Raw genomic sequence first — 18,754 nt, forward strand, 5'->3', positions numbered from 1 at the left:
TGGTTGTGGAGGGAAAGTATGTTCTGAATTGTGTTCATTAGAGCACCATAACAAAACAAATTTCTTAGTGGAGAAATCCAGGTAGTCCCTTTCTGTCTCAGTCTGTTTTCTTCTGTTTTGGTGACTACTGAACACAACCCAGGTGTCAAAAGGTCACGTTGTCCTTTAACACATCTCATTACTCTAGCCCCCTCTCTATGCTCCATGCCCAGATCTCTCCTTCCTCCGCCGCCGGATATACGTCTCCCTCCCTCGCTCTCTTCCTCCTCCTCATCTTCCTCGTCCTCCTCCATAACTTCCTCTTCCTCCTCCTCCTCCTCCTCCTCTTCCTCTGTGCCATCCATGGAGTCGTCGGTTCCACCCAGCATTGCTTGCTGCATGGCCAGGGTGCTGAGTCAGAGGACAGGGGCTGGAGGCTGTCCAAGCCTAGGGGGTCTGTATGAGAAGAAGAGAGAAGCAGGCAACGCAGGGTTTACACACTAAGAAACACAAACATGACATTTATAACTGCCTCCGATTCTATATCCTTCTCATCAAAGTGTGCACTCATTCACCCCCCCTACTGAGATTAAAAAAGAATGAACTGGTGTTAATGTGGTGGATCACTATAGCCCATGCCAATATTCAATGTATTGTATTCACTGATCCATTGCTTTTAAATCCACGGAGGATGAGTGCGCAAGTGCACACTATCTATGCACATTGATGCAAAATGATTACCCTTATAAAGTAGGTTGAAATAACAAGGAAACTATGTTGAAATATCAAGAGAATCATGATGACTCAACCAATCTTTAGGCCAGAGTTTTGAAACAGACAAGTAGACATTGACAGAGCGTTTGAATGGTTTAGTGACGTACTGTCAGCGTTGTTAGAGTGAGGTCCATGTGTCTGCAAGACGCCAGCAACAATGGAGTCTGGCCAGAAGCGCTGGGTTGGACGGTTGGACTTCATCTTCTTAGCCTTGGGAGCTGGGTCTGGGTTACTGGCATCCAGCATGGGCTGGAGGATGCGCCTGCGAGCGTTGATAAACCTAGAGAGAGAGGAGAGAGAGAGAGAGAGAGAGAGAGAGAGAGATGCAGGGGGCGAGGGAGAGAGGGAATTGGAGAGGTAAAGGGAAAAAGACCAGTGTGAGAGAAACATAGGGACAGACCTTTTTTCTCTGTAAGAATGTCGTACTCTATGATACTGAGAACATTTGTAGACCAGTAGATGGCGCCACTATGTTGTGAATCACCATCAGGTGATAAAGCATAGCACTGAAGTTTGAACTCATCAACATTCACTCTGAACATTCAACATTTCTATTGATTTCATCCATACTTTTAACCAGCTGATTTTCATCTCCTAGTGCATTTGCAGTAGTAGTATTACAATCTTACCAGTTGTTGACCTGTAATAAGGTCAGATTTGTTTGTCCTGCAATCTGTCTTTTCTCGTCCTCTGTTGGGTAGGGATGCTACAAAAGGGACAGATTTAAGATATTTAGGATGCCATCAGTAAAGTTTAATCAATTTCAATTAGTCGTTTTGTGAATGAATAGTTCAAACCCTCCCCTCACCCCTAAACTCTCAACTTCCCTAAACCTTTGACCCATGCCCCAACACCTTGTATTCTCAGGCCTTGGCCAGAAACAATCCTTAGCCCATAAATCTAATTCTTCATAGCCTATCTGAGGGAGTGGAACTACCATATTGCTTATACCTATTCAATTAATTCATGGAGATATTCAATTCATTATTTCAGATCACTACAAGTGCCTACTAGGTAGAAGCTATGTGGGTTGTTTCTGGATGAGGCCTTCAGTCATACACAGCTCCAACCCTGACATCATTAGCTCTAAACCCTTCACCCTGATTTTCCTCCATAGCTTGACTCTTCTCAATAACTTCCTCTATAGCTTAACCAAAGGAATAGGGATGAATATTAGCTCTGTGGCTACTGTAAATCCAACATCTTAACATTGATGTGAACACTAATGTTGCTAGCTCACCATGAGATGCTGGAAGAGCCAGGAGCGCATGATGTTGGTGGCGTGCTTGGGCAGGACCCCTCTCTTGTTCTTGTGCTTCTTGTCATCACTGTCCAAGAGTGAAGCCAAGTCCAGGTTTACCTTGGATGGAAGAGAGGGATGGAGAGAGGGATGGGGTGTTATTGTTGCCACGGTAACAAAGAGACAGTGCCAATTATCCGTCTCTTTGGCAAGGGCAGAACCGCCCTCTTCACCATCGCCATAGCAACCCAATTTGAGTAATGATACTTAAAATAAAAAGGCGAGAAAGGAACGTCGATTCACAACACCCTTGACTCAGAGAAATCTAGGAGGCCGGTCTGATCTAGCTGAAAGAACTACGATGAGAAATGTGCCTAAAAAACCTGGCAAATTGTGCAAAAACAAGACAGTACAAGTAGATAGCTTGTAACTAAAACTTTGGCTTTGATAAGAGTTTTATTCCAACCCCGTCGGTGGTTGAGAAAATTATGAAAAAGCACTTATTCAAGAAATCTCCGATTTCTATTTTACAGTATAGTTGGGTGGGGAGTACTCAGTGGCAATTAACTAGTTTAAACCATGTCCATTGCTTACCACTGCGGCAAGAAAAACAATGCACATGCATGTGCGCGCACGCACCACACCACACACACACACCACACACACACCAACCACACACACACACAACACACACACACACACACACACACACACCACCACACACACACACAACACACCACACACACACACACACACACACACACACACACACAGAGTCCAATGGTCCTCTATAGCCTCAGTAGGTTAGAGGATGGCACTTGCAACGCGTCTGCTAAATGGCATACAAAATAAAAAAAGGCATATACAGTGGCATGAGATCACTATGCATGAATTCCAAAATGTCTTTAATCAAAAAAAAATTCACCTCTGGTCCACACACAAAACAAATATTTCCTATGGCATTGGCGCAAACAGTATCAACGTGAGGATCCTTCATTCATATTTAACAACCCATTTGCAATGGCTAAAACACTTTTGAGGCAAAAATATGAAGATTTCTTCTGCACCATGCATAAATTGGCAGTACAACATGTCTGAATAGATCAATAAATATACTCAGCTAAAAAATATTCTTAATCATTTCATGCAGGCATTGGAAAGTCATGAAAATGGAATGGCTCCCAACTGATTCTGATATACAGTGCCTTCAGAAGGTATAAAAAGGATAAAAATTGATTTAATCGTCATTTTTTGTCAATGAGCTACACAAAATACTCTAATGTGATGGTGGAAGAAAAAGTTTTTTGTAAAAGAAAACATGAAATATAAAACACAAATATACAGTATTTTGATTAGATAAGTATTCAATCCCCTGAGTCAAAACATGTTAGAATCACCTGTGACTCTTTCTGGGTAAGTCTTTAAGAGCTTTGCACACCTGGATTGTACAATATTTTGCACATTATTCTTTACAAAATTCTTCAAGATCTGTCAACTTAGTTGTTAATCATTGTTAGACAGACATTAAATATTGTTATAAAATTTCGAGCTGATTTTAGTCAAACTGTAACTAGGCCACTCGGGAACATTAAATGTCGTCTTCGTAAGCAATTCCAGTGTATATCTGGCCTTGCGTTTTAGGTTATTGTCCTGTTGAAAGGTGAATTCTCTCCCAGTGTCTTTTGGAAAGCAGACTGAACCAGGTTTTCCTCTAGGATTGTGTTTAGCTCTAATCAGATTATTTTTATCATAACAAACTCCCTTGCCAATGACAAAGAAACCATAACATGATGCAACCATTTCTTTGCCACATTTTTTGCAGTTTTACTTAGTGGAATTAAAATGTATTTTTTGGGGGGTTTGTATCATTTGATTTACACAACATTTCTACCACTTTAAAGATGCAAAATATTTTTTATTGTGAAACAAACAAGAAATAAGACAAAAGAACAGAAAACTTGAGCGTGCATAACTATTCACCCCCCCAAAGTCAATACTTTGTAGAGCCACCTATTGCAGCAATTACAGCTGCAAGTCTCTTAAGATATGTCTCTATAAGCTTGGCACATCTAGCCACTGGGATTTTTGCCAATTCTTAAAGGCAAAACTGCTACAGCTCCTTCAAGTTGGATGGGTTCCGCTGGTGTACAGCAATCTTAAGTCATACCACAGATTCTCAATTGGATTGAGGTCTGGGTTTTGACTAGGCCATTCCAAGACATTTAAATGTTTCCCTTTAAACCACTTGAGTGTTGCTTTAGCAGTATGCTTAGGGTCATTTTCCTGCTGGAAGGTGAACCTCCGTCCCAGTCTCAAATCTCTGGAAGACTGAAACAGGTTTCCCTCAAGAAATTCCCCGTATTTAGCGTCATCCATCATTCCTTCAATTCTGACCAGTTTCCCAGTCCCTGCCGATGAAAAACATGGTGTTCTCAGGGTGATGAGAGGTGTTGGGTTTGTGCCAGACATAGCGTTTTCCTTGATGGCCAAAAAGCTAAGTTTTAGTATCATCTGACCGGAGTACCTTCTTACATATGTTTGGGTATTCTCCCACATGCCTTTTGGAGAACACCAAACATGTTTGCTTATTTTAACTTTAAGCAATGGCTTTTTTTCTGTCCATTCTTCCGTAAAGCCCAGCTCTGTGGAGTGTACGGCTTAAAGTGGTCCTATGGACAGATACTCCAATCTCCACTGTGGAGCTTTGCAGCTCCTTCAGGGTTATCTTTGGTCTCTTTGTTGCCTCTCTGATTAATGCCCTCCTTGCCTGGTCCGTGAGTTTTGGTGGGCAGCCTTCTCTTGGCAGGTTTGTGTTTTAATAACGGATTTAATGGTGCTCCGTGGGATGTTCAAAGTTTCAGATATTTTTTTATAACCCAACCCTGATCTGTACTTCTCCACAACGTTGTCCCTGACCTGTTTGGAGAGCTCCTTGGTNCCATATACCACAAACCCCCGAGGTGCCTTATTGCTATTATAAACTGGTTAACAACGTAATTAGAGCAGTAAAAAGAAATGCTTTGTCATACCCGTGGTATACCACGGTTGTCAGCAAATCAGCATTCAGGGCTCAAACCACCCAGTTTATAATGAAGAACATAATTCACAAAGACCAATCTCAATGAACATTCAAGAACAGGTTTTTCTTTTCTTTTCTAGACATCACATTAGAAAACGGGTGGCTTAATTTTGTGGATTTCATTTAGCACAAAAAGAGGGTTGAACTTAGTTTTCACAGTTTCTTCAAATCCTTAACGTGAAACATAGAGAATCGTTTCAGGAATTTAACTCTTCCCTTTAAATATGCAGGCTTTCCCTTTAAATTGTCTTTTTCTTGCAAAGGTTTTCACTTAAAGATGTTAGTTCTTTAAATTGAGGATTCAATTCCATTTCTCTTCATGTCGGTATGTTTTTCTTTAACTCATTGAGACACTGTTACCAAGGCAGTGTTTGGTTTGTAATGTGAATCCTCAATGTGACATAGAGTATTTCTTTCCAGTCTTGAGATTTTGTCACCTTGATTGGCCATCAGTAACTTCGATAACTCAGATTCACTAACTCAGTTTTCTCAATTGCAAGACCTCCAGAAAATCACAGCAGTTACTTTGTGCCTTCTACAAAGGTGCCATTTCAACAGTCTTCTGAAAGCTCGAAGGAAATTGTTTATAAATATGCAAGCCTTCAGCAATGTAACGCAAACGTCAAAACATCTAATATACATACTTTGTGCAGTTTTTGCTCTTGGCCTCAAAGAATGAAACGTTTTTTTAATCATGCCCGAAAACATCAATTTTGTTGCAGTGAAAAATCGCTCGTCATCAACATTATGAAAATGTGTGCGGAAAACATAATGACAACATCGTGTTCATGGAGTCAATCTGAAACGGACTAAGGCTTGGATGATTCCAAAGCATGGAACCCAACGTGACGGCCAGGTATAGACCTACAGTACAAGTTCACAATCAACTCACATACAGCAACTCATAGTTGTCATTGTTTTGTCAGTAATAAAACATAAGAGGTTTGGGGTGACCCACTAGTCCACAGAGTATGGTGTCCATTCTAGGACACACAATTTATGGTGACCATTTTAGGACACCTTCAGACCCCTAATCCTCATATAGGATCTTCCTTCTTAAGAGTTCTGATGGGACGGATCTGTAGTTTCTTGACAGAAATCCATGGTAGAAAAAACAAAAGGCCCATTCAAGGTGTGACTGTTGCCTGAATCTAGGGGCTGGGCAGGGGTTAAGATTGAATGGAGGTGTGGTTTGTGGAGGGAAAGTATGGTCTGAATTGTGTTCATTAGAGCACCCATAACAAAACAAATTTCTTAGTGGAGAAATCCAGGTAGTCCCTTTCTGTCTCAGTCTGTTTTCTTCTGTTTTGGTGACTACTGAACACAACCCAGGTGTCAAAAGGTCACGTTGTCCTTTAACACATCTCATTACTCTAGCCCCTCTCTATGCTCCATGCCCAGATCTCTCCTTCCTCCGCCGCCGGATATACGTCTCCCTCCCTCGCTCTCTTCCTCCTCCTCATCTTCCTCGTCCTCCTCCATAACTTCCTCTTCCTCCTCCTCCTCCTCCTCCTCTTCCTCTGTGCCATCCATGGAGTCGTCGGTTCCACCCAGCATTGCTTGCTGCATGGCCAGGGTGGCTGAGTCAGAGGACAGGGGCTGGAGGCTGTCCAAGCCTAGGGGGTCTGTATGAGAAGAAGGAGAAGCAGGCAACGCAGGGTTTACACACTAAGAAACACAAACATGACATTATAACTGCCTCCGATTCTATATCCTTCTCATCAAAGTGTGCACTCATTCACCCCCCCTACTGAGATTAAAAAGAATGAACTGGTGTAATGTGGTGGGATCACTATAGCCCATGCCAATATTCAATGTATTGTATTCACTGATCCATTGCTTTTAAATCCACGAGGATGAGTGCGCAAGTGCACACTATCTATGCACATTGATGCAAAATGATTACCCTTATAAAGTAGGTTGAAATAACAAGGAAACTATGTTGAAATATCAAGAGAATCATGATGACTCAACCAATCTTTAGCCAGAGTTTTGAAACAGACAAGTAGACATTGACAGAGCGTTTGAATGGTTTAGTGACGTACTGTCAGCGTTGTTAGAGTGAGGTCCATGTGTCTGCAAGACGCCAGCAACAATGGAGTCTGGCCAGAAGCGCTGGGTTGGACGGTGTTGGGACTTCATCTTCTTAGCCTTGGGAGCTGGGTCTGGGTTACTGGCATCCAGCATGGGCTGGAGGATGCGCCTGCGAGCATTGATAAACCTAGAGATTGTGAGAGAGAGAGAGAAAAAAAGAGAGGGACAGAGAGGGAGATGGAGAGGGGAGGGAGAGGGAAGGAAAGTAGACAAATAAAAAGACAAAGAGACAAGTGTAAGAGAAACATAGAGACAGAATTTTTTCTCTGTAAGGGTTTTGTACTCTATGATACTGAGAGCATTTTTAGACCAGTAGATGGCGCCAATATGTTGTGAATCACCATTAGGTGGTAGAGCAAAGGACTGAAGTTTGAACTCATCATCATTCACTATTAATTTCATCCATACTTTTAGCCAGTTGATTTTCATGTCATATTGCATTGGCAGTAGTAGTATTACAATCTTACCAGTTGTTGACCTGTAATAAGGTGAGATTGGTTTGTCCTGCAATCTGTCTTTTCTCGTCCTCTGTTGGGTAGGGATGCTACAAAAGGGAAAGATATAAGATATTTAGAGTGCCATCAGTAAAGTTGAATCAATTTCAATTAGAATTGTTGTGAATTAATAGTTCAAACCCTCCACTCGCACCTCTCATCCCTAACCCTTACCATCTTCATGCTGACTTCTCAGTCTAACCTGTTTACCTATTTTACACCTTTAAAAATCCTCAGCCTATCAGACAGGGTGGAACTACCATCTTGCTTATACCTACTCAATTCATTCAGATCCCTAGTGCCTATTGGTGTAGAAGCTATAGGGGCTGTTTCTAGATGATCAGCTCTAAACCCTTCACCCCGCTTTTCCTCCATAGCTCGACTCTTCTCAATATCTTCCTCCATAGCTTAACCCATGGACTACAGATGAATATTGGCCCTGTTACCAGTTCAGCAGCACATCAGAAAAAAATGTGAAGGTTCTGCACTCAAAAATATGTTGCATAAAGCTTACTTTACTTTTCCATCAAATGTTTTGCTTATCTGGATACAACAGTTTTATGCACCAAACAAACTTTTTGAGAGTGCGCTGGCCCTCTTTTGATTAACTCCAACACATTAACATTGATATGAACACTGAAATGTTGCTAGCTAACCATGAGGTGCTGGAAGAGCCAGGAGCGCATGATGTTGGTGGCGTGCTTGGGCAGGACCCCTCTCTTGTTTTTGTGCTTCTTGTCATCACTGTCCAAGAGTGAAGCCAAGTCCAGGTTTACCTTCGATGGAAGAGAGGGATGGAGAAAGGGATGGGGTGTTATTATTGCCATGGTAACAAAAGGAGAGTGCCAATTACTCGTCTCTTTGGCAAATGCAGAACCGCCCTTTTCACCGTTGCCATAGCAACCCAATTTGAGTAATGATACTTATATTAAAAGGCGAGGAAGGAATGTCGATTCGCAACACCCTTGACTCAGAGAAATCTGCGAGGCCGATCTAAAAAAGAGAGCTCAGATGAGAAATCTGCCTCAAAAACCTGGCAACGTGTGGTGGGAAAACAAGAGAGTACAAGTAGAACGCTTGTAATTAAAACTTTGGCTTTGATAAGAGTTTTGTGCCAACTCAGTGGGTGGTTGAGAAAATCGTGAAAAAGCACTTCTTCAATAATTCGCTGATTTCTGTTTTACAGTATAGATGGGTGGGGAGAACTCAATGGTAATTAACTGTTCCAGTGTCCTAGTTTAAACAGCAATGTGTTAGAGGCTTTTGTTTGCATGTCCCCACTGATAGAAAATAGAAGCATTGTGTGTGTGCATGCGTGCGTTTGCGTGTGTGTGTGTGTGCAAGAAAACACATCTACGCACACGCACATACACCAAGGCATCTACAGTGGCATGAGATCACTATGTATGAAATCTCAAAATGTCCATCTCTGGTCCACACACAAAACAAATAGTTTCTGTGTCATTGGCGCAAACAGTATCAAAGTGGAGATCCTTCATTCATATTTAACAACCCATCATGAAAACATTGGCAGGACAAAATGCAAAAATAAATAAACAAATACATAAATATACTCAGCTAAAAATGCATGTGATTAATTTCATGCAGACACTGGCATTGTAAAGTCATTAAAAAGAAATGGCTCCCAACTGATTCTGATATAAATATATAAAACACACAAAACAAGCCTCATCACAGTTGCAGCTGGGGTGTGGAAATCCCTCCCCCATCCCCCTCGGCCCAGGGAATGGTGTTCCGGGAAAGCGGGGTTGAATTAATTGGCGGCACCGAGCCGGGGTATCATAACCGGGAGTTTGCCGGTGGTGTAGCTACAGGGATGCACTTTATTCCCAGCCCACGTGTAGAGCGCTGCCTCGGCTGGGTCTTGGGTATTCACAGAGGCCGCCGCTGTCTGTCAAACACAGTATTTCCTGCCTAGCTGATACAGCCGCAGAGTACTGCACTAAACAGTCTACTCCATAGCCGAGCATAGGGGTGGTCTGACAGTCTGACTCAGATATGGACCTCCTGTGTGAGGTTCTTCAGAACATGAGGAATGCATGGGTTTAAAGGGACATGCACTCGCCCACTCGGACATCTAGAGCTTTCTTTGCAGGTGTGTTAGACTTCAAATAAAAATAAACAAGTGCACATTTCATCAAGGAGAACATTTTAGCACATAGGCTAAAGGATGAAACGTTACCATAAAAAACAAGTGATACTTCGCAAACACAGTGTGCCGAATTTCTTAGGTTTGCCAATGACACGTGAGCTATTATACTATTACTCTAATACTCATTTTTCATGCTAGTACTGTCGTCACATGTTCCTAACAGACAGGCATGCCCTCTGGTGACAGCTAATGGTAAGAAAAAATGAATATACTGCATGACATTGAGAGTATTTGGAGTTTGTCAGTCATTATCTTAAGGCAGGATATATTTATTATTTATTCTTATGACAGTGATACGATATGATAAAGACTATATCTCAAATAAAGTGTTATCAATTAACTAAATATATTTTACTACTGTTCCTCTAACTGGGTCAAGAGTTTCAAGTTCTTCGGTGTCCACATTACTAAGGAATTAACATGGTCCACGCACACACCAACACAGTGGTGAAGAATGCACGACAATGCCTCTTCCCCCTCAGGAGGCTGAAAAGATTTGGCATGGGCCCACAGATCCTCAAAAAGATCTACAGCTGCACCATTGAGAGCATCTTGACAGGCTGCATCACCGCTTGGTATGGAAATTGCTTGGCATCCGACTGCAAGGCGCTACAGTGGGTAGTACGTATGGCTCAGTACATCACTGGGACAGAGCTCCCTGCCATCCAGAACTTCTATACCAGGCAATGTCAGAGGAAGGCCCCAAAAAATGTTTAAGACTCCATCCGCACGTCATAGACTGTTCTCTTTACTACCGCATGGCAAGTGGTATCGATGCACCAAATCTGGAACCAACAGGACCCTGAACAGCTTCTACCTCCGAACCCATAACCCTGCTAAATACAGTGCATTCGGAAAGTATTCAAACCCCTTGACTTTTTCCACATTTTGTTACCCTACAGCCTTATTTTAAAATGGATTAAATTGTTTTGTGCCCCTCATCAAACTACACACAATACCCCATAATGACAAAGGAAAAACAGATGTATTTTTCTTCTCAAATGTATTAAAAATACAAAACTTAAATATTGCATTTACATAAGTATTCAGACCCTTGACTCAGTACTTTGTTGAAGCACCTTTGGCAGCAATTACAGACTCACGTTTTCATGGGTATGACGCTACAAGCTTGGCAGACTTGTATTTGGGGAGTTTCTCCCATTCTTCTCTGCTGATCAGCTGAAGCTCTGTCAGGTTTGATGGGGGGTGTTGCTGCACAGCTATTTTCAGGTCTCTCCAGAGATGTTTGATCGGGTTCAAGTCTGGGCTCTGGCTGGGTCACTCAAGGATATTCAGACTTGTCCCGAAGCCCCTCCTCTGTTGTCTTGGCTGTGTACTTAGGGTTGATGTCTTGTTGGAAGGTACCAACAAATGGTTCACCTTCCAATAGGACAATGACCCTAAGCACAGCCAAGACAACACAGGAGTGCCTTCGGGACATGTCTGAATATCCTTGAGTGGCCCAGCCAGAGCCTGGACTTGAACCCGATCAAACATCTCTGGAGAGACCTGAAAATAGCTGTGCAGCAACTTATGTAAATGTGATATGGATACTTATGTAAATGTGATATTTCAGATTTTTATTTGGAATAAATGTGCAAACATTTCTAAACCTGTTTTTGCTTTGTCATTATGGGGTATTGTGTATAGATTGATGAGGGTAAAAAACAATTTAATCAATTTTAGATTAAGGATGTAATGTAACAAAATGTGGAAAAAGTCAAGGGGTCTGAATACTATCTGAATTCACTGTATGTACATATCTACCAATTACCTGTATATAGCCAAGTTACTGTTACTCATTGTGTAGTTATTCCTCGTGTTACTATCTTTCTATTATTTCAAAAAAATTCTCTGCAAAAAGTTGATTTGACATGATTTTAATTGGTTTCTCACAAGCATTGAAATAAGTGTACCTATAACAACAATACGTTTTGGTGAGAAGAATGGTTTTGAATCTTGAATAAAGGGAACAGCAGGGATTCCAGGGACAAGATGGATTGTGGGGACAGCAGGGATTGTGGGGACAAGATCGATTGTGGGGACAGCAAGGATAGTGGGGACAGCACTGATTGTGGGGCGACTGGATTGCGGGGACAGCAGGGAGGGATATGCTAGGAAAGCAGCTGGTGGCCTCACCTGTGAATTCTGGATCTGGATGGTCCCCTGGGAGAGTCCCTGGGTTAACACCTGCCCTTGCGATGTCACCATGGCAACCGGCTGATACAAGGTTCCACCTGAGGGTATAATTTGCGATTATGAAAGTCAAGTGGCTTCTTCTTCTGTGAAAAGCAGTCGGCCTCGCGCAGTTTCAACTCGAGAGATATATTATCTCACCCTAACACAACAATAACAACAACAACACGTAAACACGGACGACGCGAATAAAGCACGAAACAAAAGGTATATTCTTTCACCTCGGGGTCCTTGAGGAAGGAGCTGTTGTTTTGCTACTAATTACCACTAATTTAGAATCTCTGATTATGGGTGTTACATTTGAGTTAATTTGAGTGTTGTGATCAAAGAGAAAGCTGGAATGAGATTGATTATTCTAGGTTGAAAGGGATTTCCGGAGGGTAGGGGTAACATTCCGCCGTACATAATAACAAGAAACCCATAGTCACACTCTTGAGTGATATAGAACACCTTCATTAACACAAAATGTTTATTCTTAACTATATGTCAACAGACTCTGTTTTACATAGGATATGCTCTAACCTACCAGCATGATGATGCTGAAAGAAGCATTGATAAATACTTAGTGCATAACATGTATTGTGGCTAAACCTTCTCTCACCCTGTTGTTGTTTTAGATAATTCTGTTGTAAGTCCATTTTGTGCATGCAAGGTAGAACACTGTACAATTTGTACATAAACTGCAACTGTTCCTGCCTATGTATCTAAAATGTATAGGCAAAAGGGCCAGTTGTTATAAAGTACAACGTAAAGATGTAATATTAGCAGGTTAGCGTTTTTTGTCATGAATCTTGTTATTGAGGCAGCTCTGAGAGTGGTCACTAGCTGGCACAGCCACAAAGTCATAAAATCTGACTTTAAACCTAACGTTAGCCTTAACTCTAACATTAACCACACTGTTAACCCTAATGCCTATGACCAAAAAGCAAATTTTAGTTTTCATAACATTTTACAAAATAGACCATTTTGAATCTCTCAGTTCTGCTTCCAGGACAGGACTCATCCCAATAAATGATAACAAGCATAATATTAGGGAAGGTGAGGTACCCACACAACTGGCTTGTGGAAGGTGGAAAGGCTTCTCACCTGACACCATGTGGGAGTTGATGGTAGTCATGGCAATGTTGCCCTGTTGCAGGGTCCCGGTGGGCACCATGATTCCCGAGGAGTTGACAGAGCTGGAGACTGATGTCATGGACGGAGAGGACGTCTGGAGGAGGTCCTGGTGAGGTCAGAGGTCATAAGAAGAGAGGGAACCAGTGAGGGGTCTGAGATGGGCAGTTGAGGACTTACTGAATGTTGCAGATAGAAATTCCATGAATAGAGCTGACATGACTCATTATTGCAACATCTAGGAGACAAAGGTCTGTTCTTCAAAATGTATTTGTATCAAAACATTCCACAATGTTGTACACTACTGAATATGACTCAGACGTTTGGACACAAGTGTAATGGCCTTTCAGAAAAACAAAACAGACTTGGCAGTAAAGTCAACAGATAAAATCATGTTTGAATGTAATTGTTCTAACTAATTGCAAAGTTTTATAAAGGATGTCCATTCCAGAAACCACCTGGCATCCAGGGTGTATAAATTATTACATGAAAATACAAGGGGACTACACCTTCCGTTAAGGAAAAAGATTTGAAGATGAATATACAAGAAATGTAAAGGAAAAAGGTGCCTTTTTTTTATTTTTTTATTTTTTATGTACACAGTCTTAAACACAAATGGTTCAGTATATTATAATGAATAGAACTTATTGGACTCCCTCTAAAATGTACAAGGCAAAAATGACAATCGACAGCAAATATTGGAGATTTAAATCAGATGGTCCTGTGCTTGTACATACAGTATGGTGGTCAAGTGTCCTAAGTTGGTCAAGTGTCCTAATAATGAAAGAAAAGCATTGTAAGTTAGAATTTTGTCAAGTTAGTGTGGGAGAAGTGGAAAAACTATTGTTGTCGATCAATAATGACAAACCTCCTGGCATTGACAACTTAGATGGAAAGCTACTGAGAATGGTAGCTGACTCTATATCCACTCGTATCTGTCATACGTTTAATCTGAGTGTAGAGGAAAGTGTTTGTCCTCAGATCTGGAAGGAAGCCAAAGTAATTCCGCTACTCAAAAGTGGTAAAGCAGACCTATCAACCTGTTGCCAGCTCTTAGCAAACTGTTGGGAAAAATGGTGTTTGACCAAATACAATGCTATTTCTCTGTAAACAAATTAACAACAGACTTTCAGAATGCTTAAAAAATATATATATTTAACTAGGCAAGTCAGTTAAGAACAAATTCTTATTTACAATGACGGCCTAGTAACAGTGGTTAACTGCCTTGTTCAGGGACAGAACGACAGATTTGTACCCTGTCAGCTCAGGGATTCGATCTTGCAACCTTTCGGTTACTGGCCCAACACTATAACCACTAGACTACCTGCCACCCCAGATAGCTTAGTGAGCACTCAACATGATGATTACTGATTATTGGTTGAAAGTAATTGATAATAAGAAGATTGTGGGAGCTGTACTGTTAGATTTCAGTGCAGCCTTTGCTATTATTGACTACAACCTGTTGTTGAAAACGTATGTGTTATGGCTTTTCAATCGCTGCCAAATCATGGATTCAAAGCTATCTATCTAATGGAATCTTCTCTAATGTCAAACTTGTAAAGTGTAGTGTACCACAGGGAAGCTCTTAAAGCCCTCTACACTTTTCTATTTTTACCAATGACCTGCCACTGGCATTAAACAAAGCCTGTGTGTCCATGTATGCTGATGATTCAACCATATACGCATCAGCAACCACAGCTAATGAAGTCACTGAAATCTTTAACAAAGAGTTGCAGTCAGTTTTGGAATGGGTGGCCAGTAATAAACTGCTTCTGAACACACAAGTTTTAGACCTCAGCTGAATCTGGTAATGAATTGTGTGGCTGTTGAACAAGTTGAGGAGACTAAATTACTTGGTTTAACCTTAGATTGTAAAATGTTATGGACAAAACATATATATTCAATGGTTGTAAGATGGGGAAAGGTCTGTCCATAATAAAGNTTCTCTTGGCAGGTTTGTGTTTTAATAACGGATTTAATGGTGCTCCGTGGGATGTTCAAAGTTTCAGATATTTTTTTATAACCCAACCCTGATCTGTACTTCTCCACAACGTTGTCCCTGACCTGTTTGGAGAGCTCCTTGGTCTTCATGGTGCCACTTACTTGGTGGTGCCCCTTGCTTAGTGGTGTTGCAGACTCTGGGGCCTTTCAGGACAGGAGTATATATACTGATATGATGTGACAGATCATGTGACACTTAGATTGCACACAGGTGGACTTTATTTAACTAATTATGTGACTTTATTATATTTGTATTCTGTACAGGCTTCCTTCTTTTCACTCTGTCATTTAGGTTATTATTGTGGACTAACTACAATATTGTTGATCCATCCAAAGTTTTCTCATATCACAGATATTAAACTCAGTAACTGTTTTAAAGTCACCATTGGCCTTATGGTGAAATCTCTGAGCGGTTTCCTTCCTCTCCGGCAACTGAGTTAAGAAGGACGCCTGTAGTGACTGGGTGTATTGTTACACCATTCAAAGCGTAATTAATAAATTCACCATGCTCATAGGGATATTCAATGTCTGCTTCTTTTTTTACCCATCTACCAATAGGTGCCATTCTTTGTGAGGCATTGGAGAACCTCCCTGGTCTTTGTGGTTGAATCTTTGTTTGAAATTCACTGCTCAACTGAAGGACCTTACAGATAAATGTATATGTGGGGTACAGAGATGATGTAGTCATGTTAACCACTATTATTGCACACAGATAGTCCATGCATTTTATGTGACTTGTTAAGCACATGTTTACTCCTGAACTTATTTAGGCTTGCCATAATAAAGGGGTTGAATACTTATGGACTCATGACATTTCAGGTATTCATTTTTAATTAATTTGTAAAAAATTATAAAAACATAATTCCACTTTGACATTATGGGGTATTGTATGTAGGCCAGTGACACTTCAAAAAAAAATCATTAATTTAAAATTCTGGCTGTAACACAACAAAATGTTGAAAAAGTCAAGGGGTGTGAATACTTTCTAAAGGCACTGTAAATATATGAAACACAAACACACACACATACACACACACACAGTATAAAATAAGCCTTATTACAGGTGCAGCTGGGGTGTCACGTGGAAATCCCTCCCCCTATCCCCCTCGGCACTGGGAATTTGTGTTCCGGAAAAGCGGGGTTGAATTAATTGGCGGCACCAAGCCGGGGTATCATTACCGGGAGCTTGTCGGTGATGTAGCTACGGGGCTGCACTCTATTCCCAGACCACGTGTAGAGTGCCGCCTCGGCTGGGTCCTGGGTATTCACTGAGGCCGCCGCTGTCTGTCAAACACAGAATTACCTGCCTGGCTGACACTGTGGCTTTCTAATACGCCTGCAGAGCAGAGCACCCCACAGTCTGCTCCGTAGGCGAGCATACGGGTGGTCTGACAGTCTGACTCAAATATTGACCACCTATATGAGGTTCTTCAGGCCATGGGGATTGCAGGAGTTTAAAGGGACATGCACTCGCAAACTCTGACATTTAGAGCTTTCTTTGCAGGTGTGTTGGACTTCAAATTAAAATAAACAAGTCACTTGTTTATTGTACTAACATTTTGTCAAGGAGGAAACGTTAGCACATAGGCTAAAGGCTGAAACATTAGCATAATAAACAAGTGATACCTTGCAAAAACAGTGTGCTGAAATGTCATAAGTTTACCTATGACACGTTAGCTATTACACTATTACTCTAATATTCATTTCACACTGTCGTATCATGTTCATAACAGAGAGGCCCACCACTTGATGACAGCTAATGGCAAGCAAAAACAATGGTATGCATGACAGTGAGATTATTTGGAGTTGTTAGACATTATCCATCTCTACATCTTATGGCAAGAGAGGCAGGTATATGCTAGAAGAGCAGCTGACGGCCTCACCTGTGAATTCTGGATCTGGATGGTCCCCTGGGGGAGTCCCTGGGTTAACACCTGCCCTTGCGATGTCACCATGGCAACCGGCTGATACAAGGTGCCACCTGAGGGGATAATTTGCGGTCATAAGAGTCGAGTGGCTTCTTCTTCTGTGAAAAGCAGTCGGCCTTGCACCATTTCGGCTCGAGAGCTCTATTATCTAACCCTACCAAAACAATAACAACAACAACAACATGTAAACAAGGAAGGCAAAAGCACGTCGGTGCGAATGAAGCACGAAAAAAAAAGCTGTATTCTTTCATGAGTTGTTCTTTTGCTACTAATTAGCACTAATTTAGATTCTCTAATCACGGGTATTAATTTGAGCTTTGAATGTCTTGCGATCAAAGAGAAAGATGGAATGAGATTATCATTCTAAGTTGAAAGGGATTTCCGGAGGGCAGGGGTAACTTTTTGCTGTGCATAATAACAAGAAACCCAGCCACACTTTTGAGTGATATACACTACATTACCAAATGTATGTGGACACCTGCTCGTCGAACATCTCGTTCCAAAATCATGGGCATTAATATGGAGTTGGTCCCCCTTTGCTGCTATGACAGCCTCCACACTTCTGGGAAGGATTTCCACTAGATGTTGGAACATTTCTGCGGGGATTTGCTTCCATTCATCCACAAGAGCATTAGTGAGGTTGGGCACTGATGTTGGGTGATTAGGCCTGGCTCGCAGTCGGCGTTCCAAATCATCCCAAAGGTGTTTGATGGGGTTGAGGTCAGGGCTCTGTGCAGGCCAGTCAAGTTCTTCCACACCGATCTCGACAAACCATTTCTGAATGTACCTCGCTTTGTGCTCGATTCATCACTCCATAGAACGTGTTTCCACTGCTCCAACGCATTTCCGAGTCCAATGCGAGTCCAATGGCGGTGATCTTTACACCACACCAGCCGAGGCTTGGCATTGTGCATAGTGATCTTAGGCTTGTGTGCAGCTGCTAGGCCATGGAAATCTGTTTCATGAAGCTTCCAACGAACAGTTCTTGTGCTGACTTTGCTTCCACAGGAAGTTTGGAACACAGTAGCGAGTGTTGCAACCCAGGACAGAGAATTTTTATGCGCTTCAGCACTCGGCAGTCCCGTTCTGTGAGCTTGTGTTGCCTACCACTTCACGGCTGAGCCATTGTTGCTCCTAGAAGTTTCCACTTCACAATAACAGCACTTACCGGGGCAGCTCTAGCAGAGGAGAAATTTTACGAACTGACTTGTTGGAAAGTTGTCATCTAATGACGGTGCCACGTTAAAAGTCACTGAGCTCTTCAGTACGTGCCATTCTACTGCCAATGTTTGTCTATGGAGATTGCATGGCTATGTGCTCGATTTTAAAAACTTGTCAGCAACGGGTGTGGCAAATTTGAAGGGGTGTCCACATACTTTTGTGTATATAGTGTAGAACACCATTAACACAAAATGTATTTTCATAATTATATGTCAACAGCCTCCATTTGACGTAGGATATGATGTGACCTACCAGCAAGCAGTTGCTGAAATAATAATTGATAAATACTTAATGCAAAACATTGTGGCTAAACCTTCTCTCACTCTAATGTTGTTTTAATTTTAAATGTTGTGTAGTAGAACACTTTGTACAATTTGTACATACACTGTTTCTGCCCATGTCACTACAATGTAGAGGTATAAGGGACACTTGTTGTATGATGTAATATCAGGGAAGGTGAGG

General features: G+C 41.6%; 1 protein-coding gene across 2 annotated transcripts in view; it reads right to left on the reverse strand.

Moving 5' to 3' along the window:
* LOC111981497 (homeobox protein PKNOX2-like) overlaps positions 1 to 18,754 on the reverse strand; it is a 108,322-nt gene that overhangs the window by 11,906 nt on the left and 77,662 nt on the right. The window contains exons 8-13 of one of the 2 annotated variants that reach the window (XM_070449354.1): positions 17,027 to 17,124; positions 8,317 to 8,436; positions 7,634 to 7,710; positions 7,118 to 7,293; positions 6,558 to 6,697; positions 158 to 305 (exon numbers count right to left, since the gene is read on the reverse strand). In XM_070449354.1, the coding sequence (XP_070305455.1) occupies positions 158 to 305; positions 6,558 to 6,697; positions 7,118 to 7,293; positions 7,634 to 7,710; positions 8,317 to 8,436; positions 17,027 to 17,124 (759 nt within the window). Of the gene's footprint in view, positions 1 to 157; positions 306 to 5,115; positions 6,698 to 7,117; positions 7,294 to 7,633; positions 7,711 to 8,316; positions 8,437 to 16,322; positions 16,428 to 17,026; positions 17,125 to 18,754 lie in introns of those variants that run through there. The other variant, XM_024012777.1, reaches the window with a different exon arrangement.

This window comes from Salvelinus sp. IW2-2015, linkage group LG20 (genome assembly GCF_002910315.2).
Source record: "Salvelinus sp. IW2-2015 linkage group LG20, ASM291031v2, whole genome shotgun sequence".
In the NCBI taxonomy this organism is placed as follows: Eukaryota; Metazoa; Chordata; class Actinopteri; order Salmoniformes; family Salmonidae; genus Salvelinus; species Salvelinus sp. IW2-2015.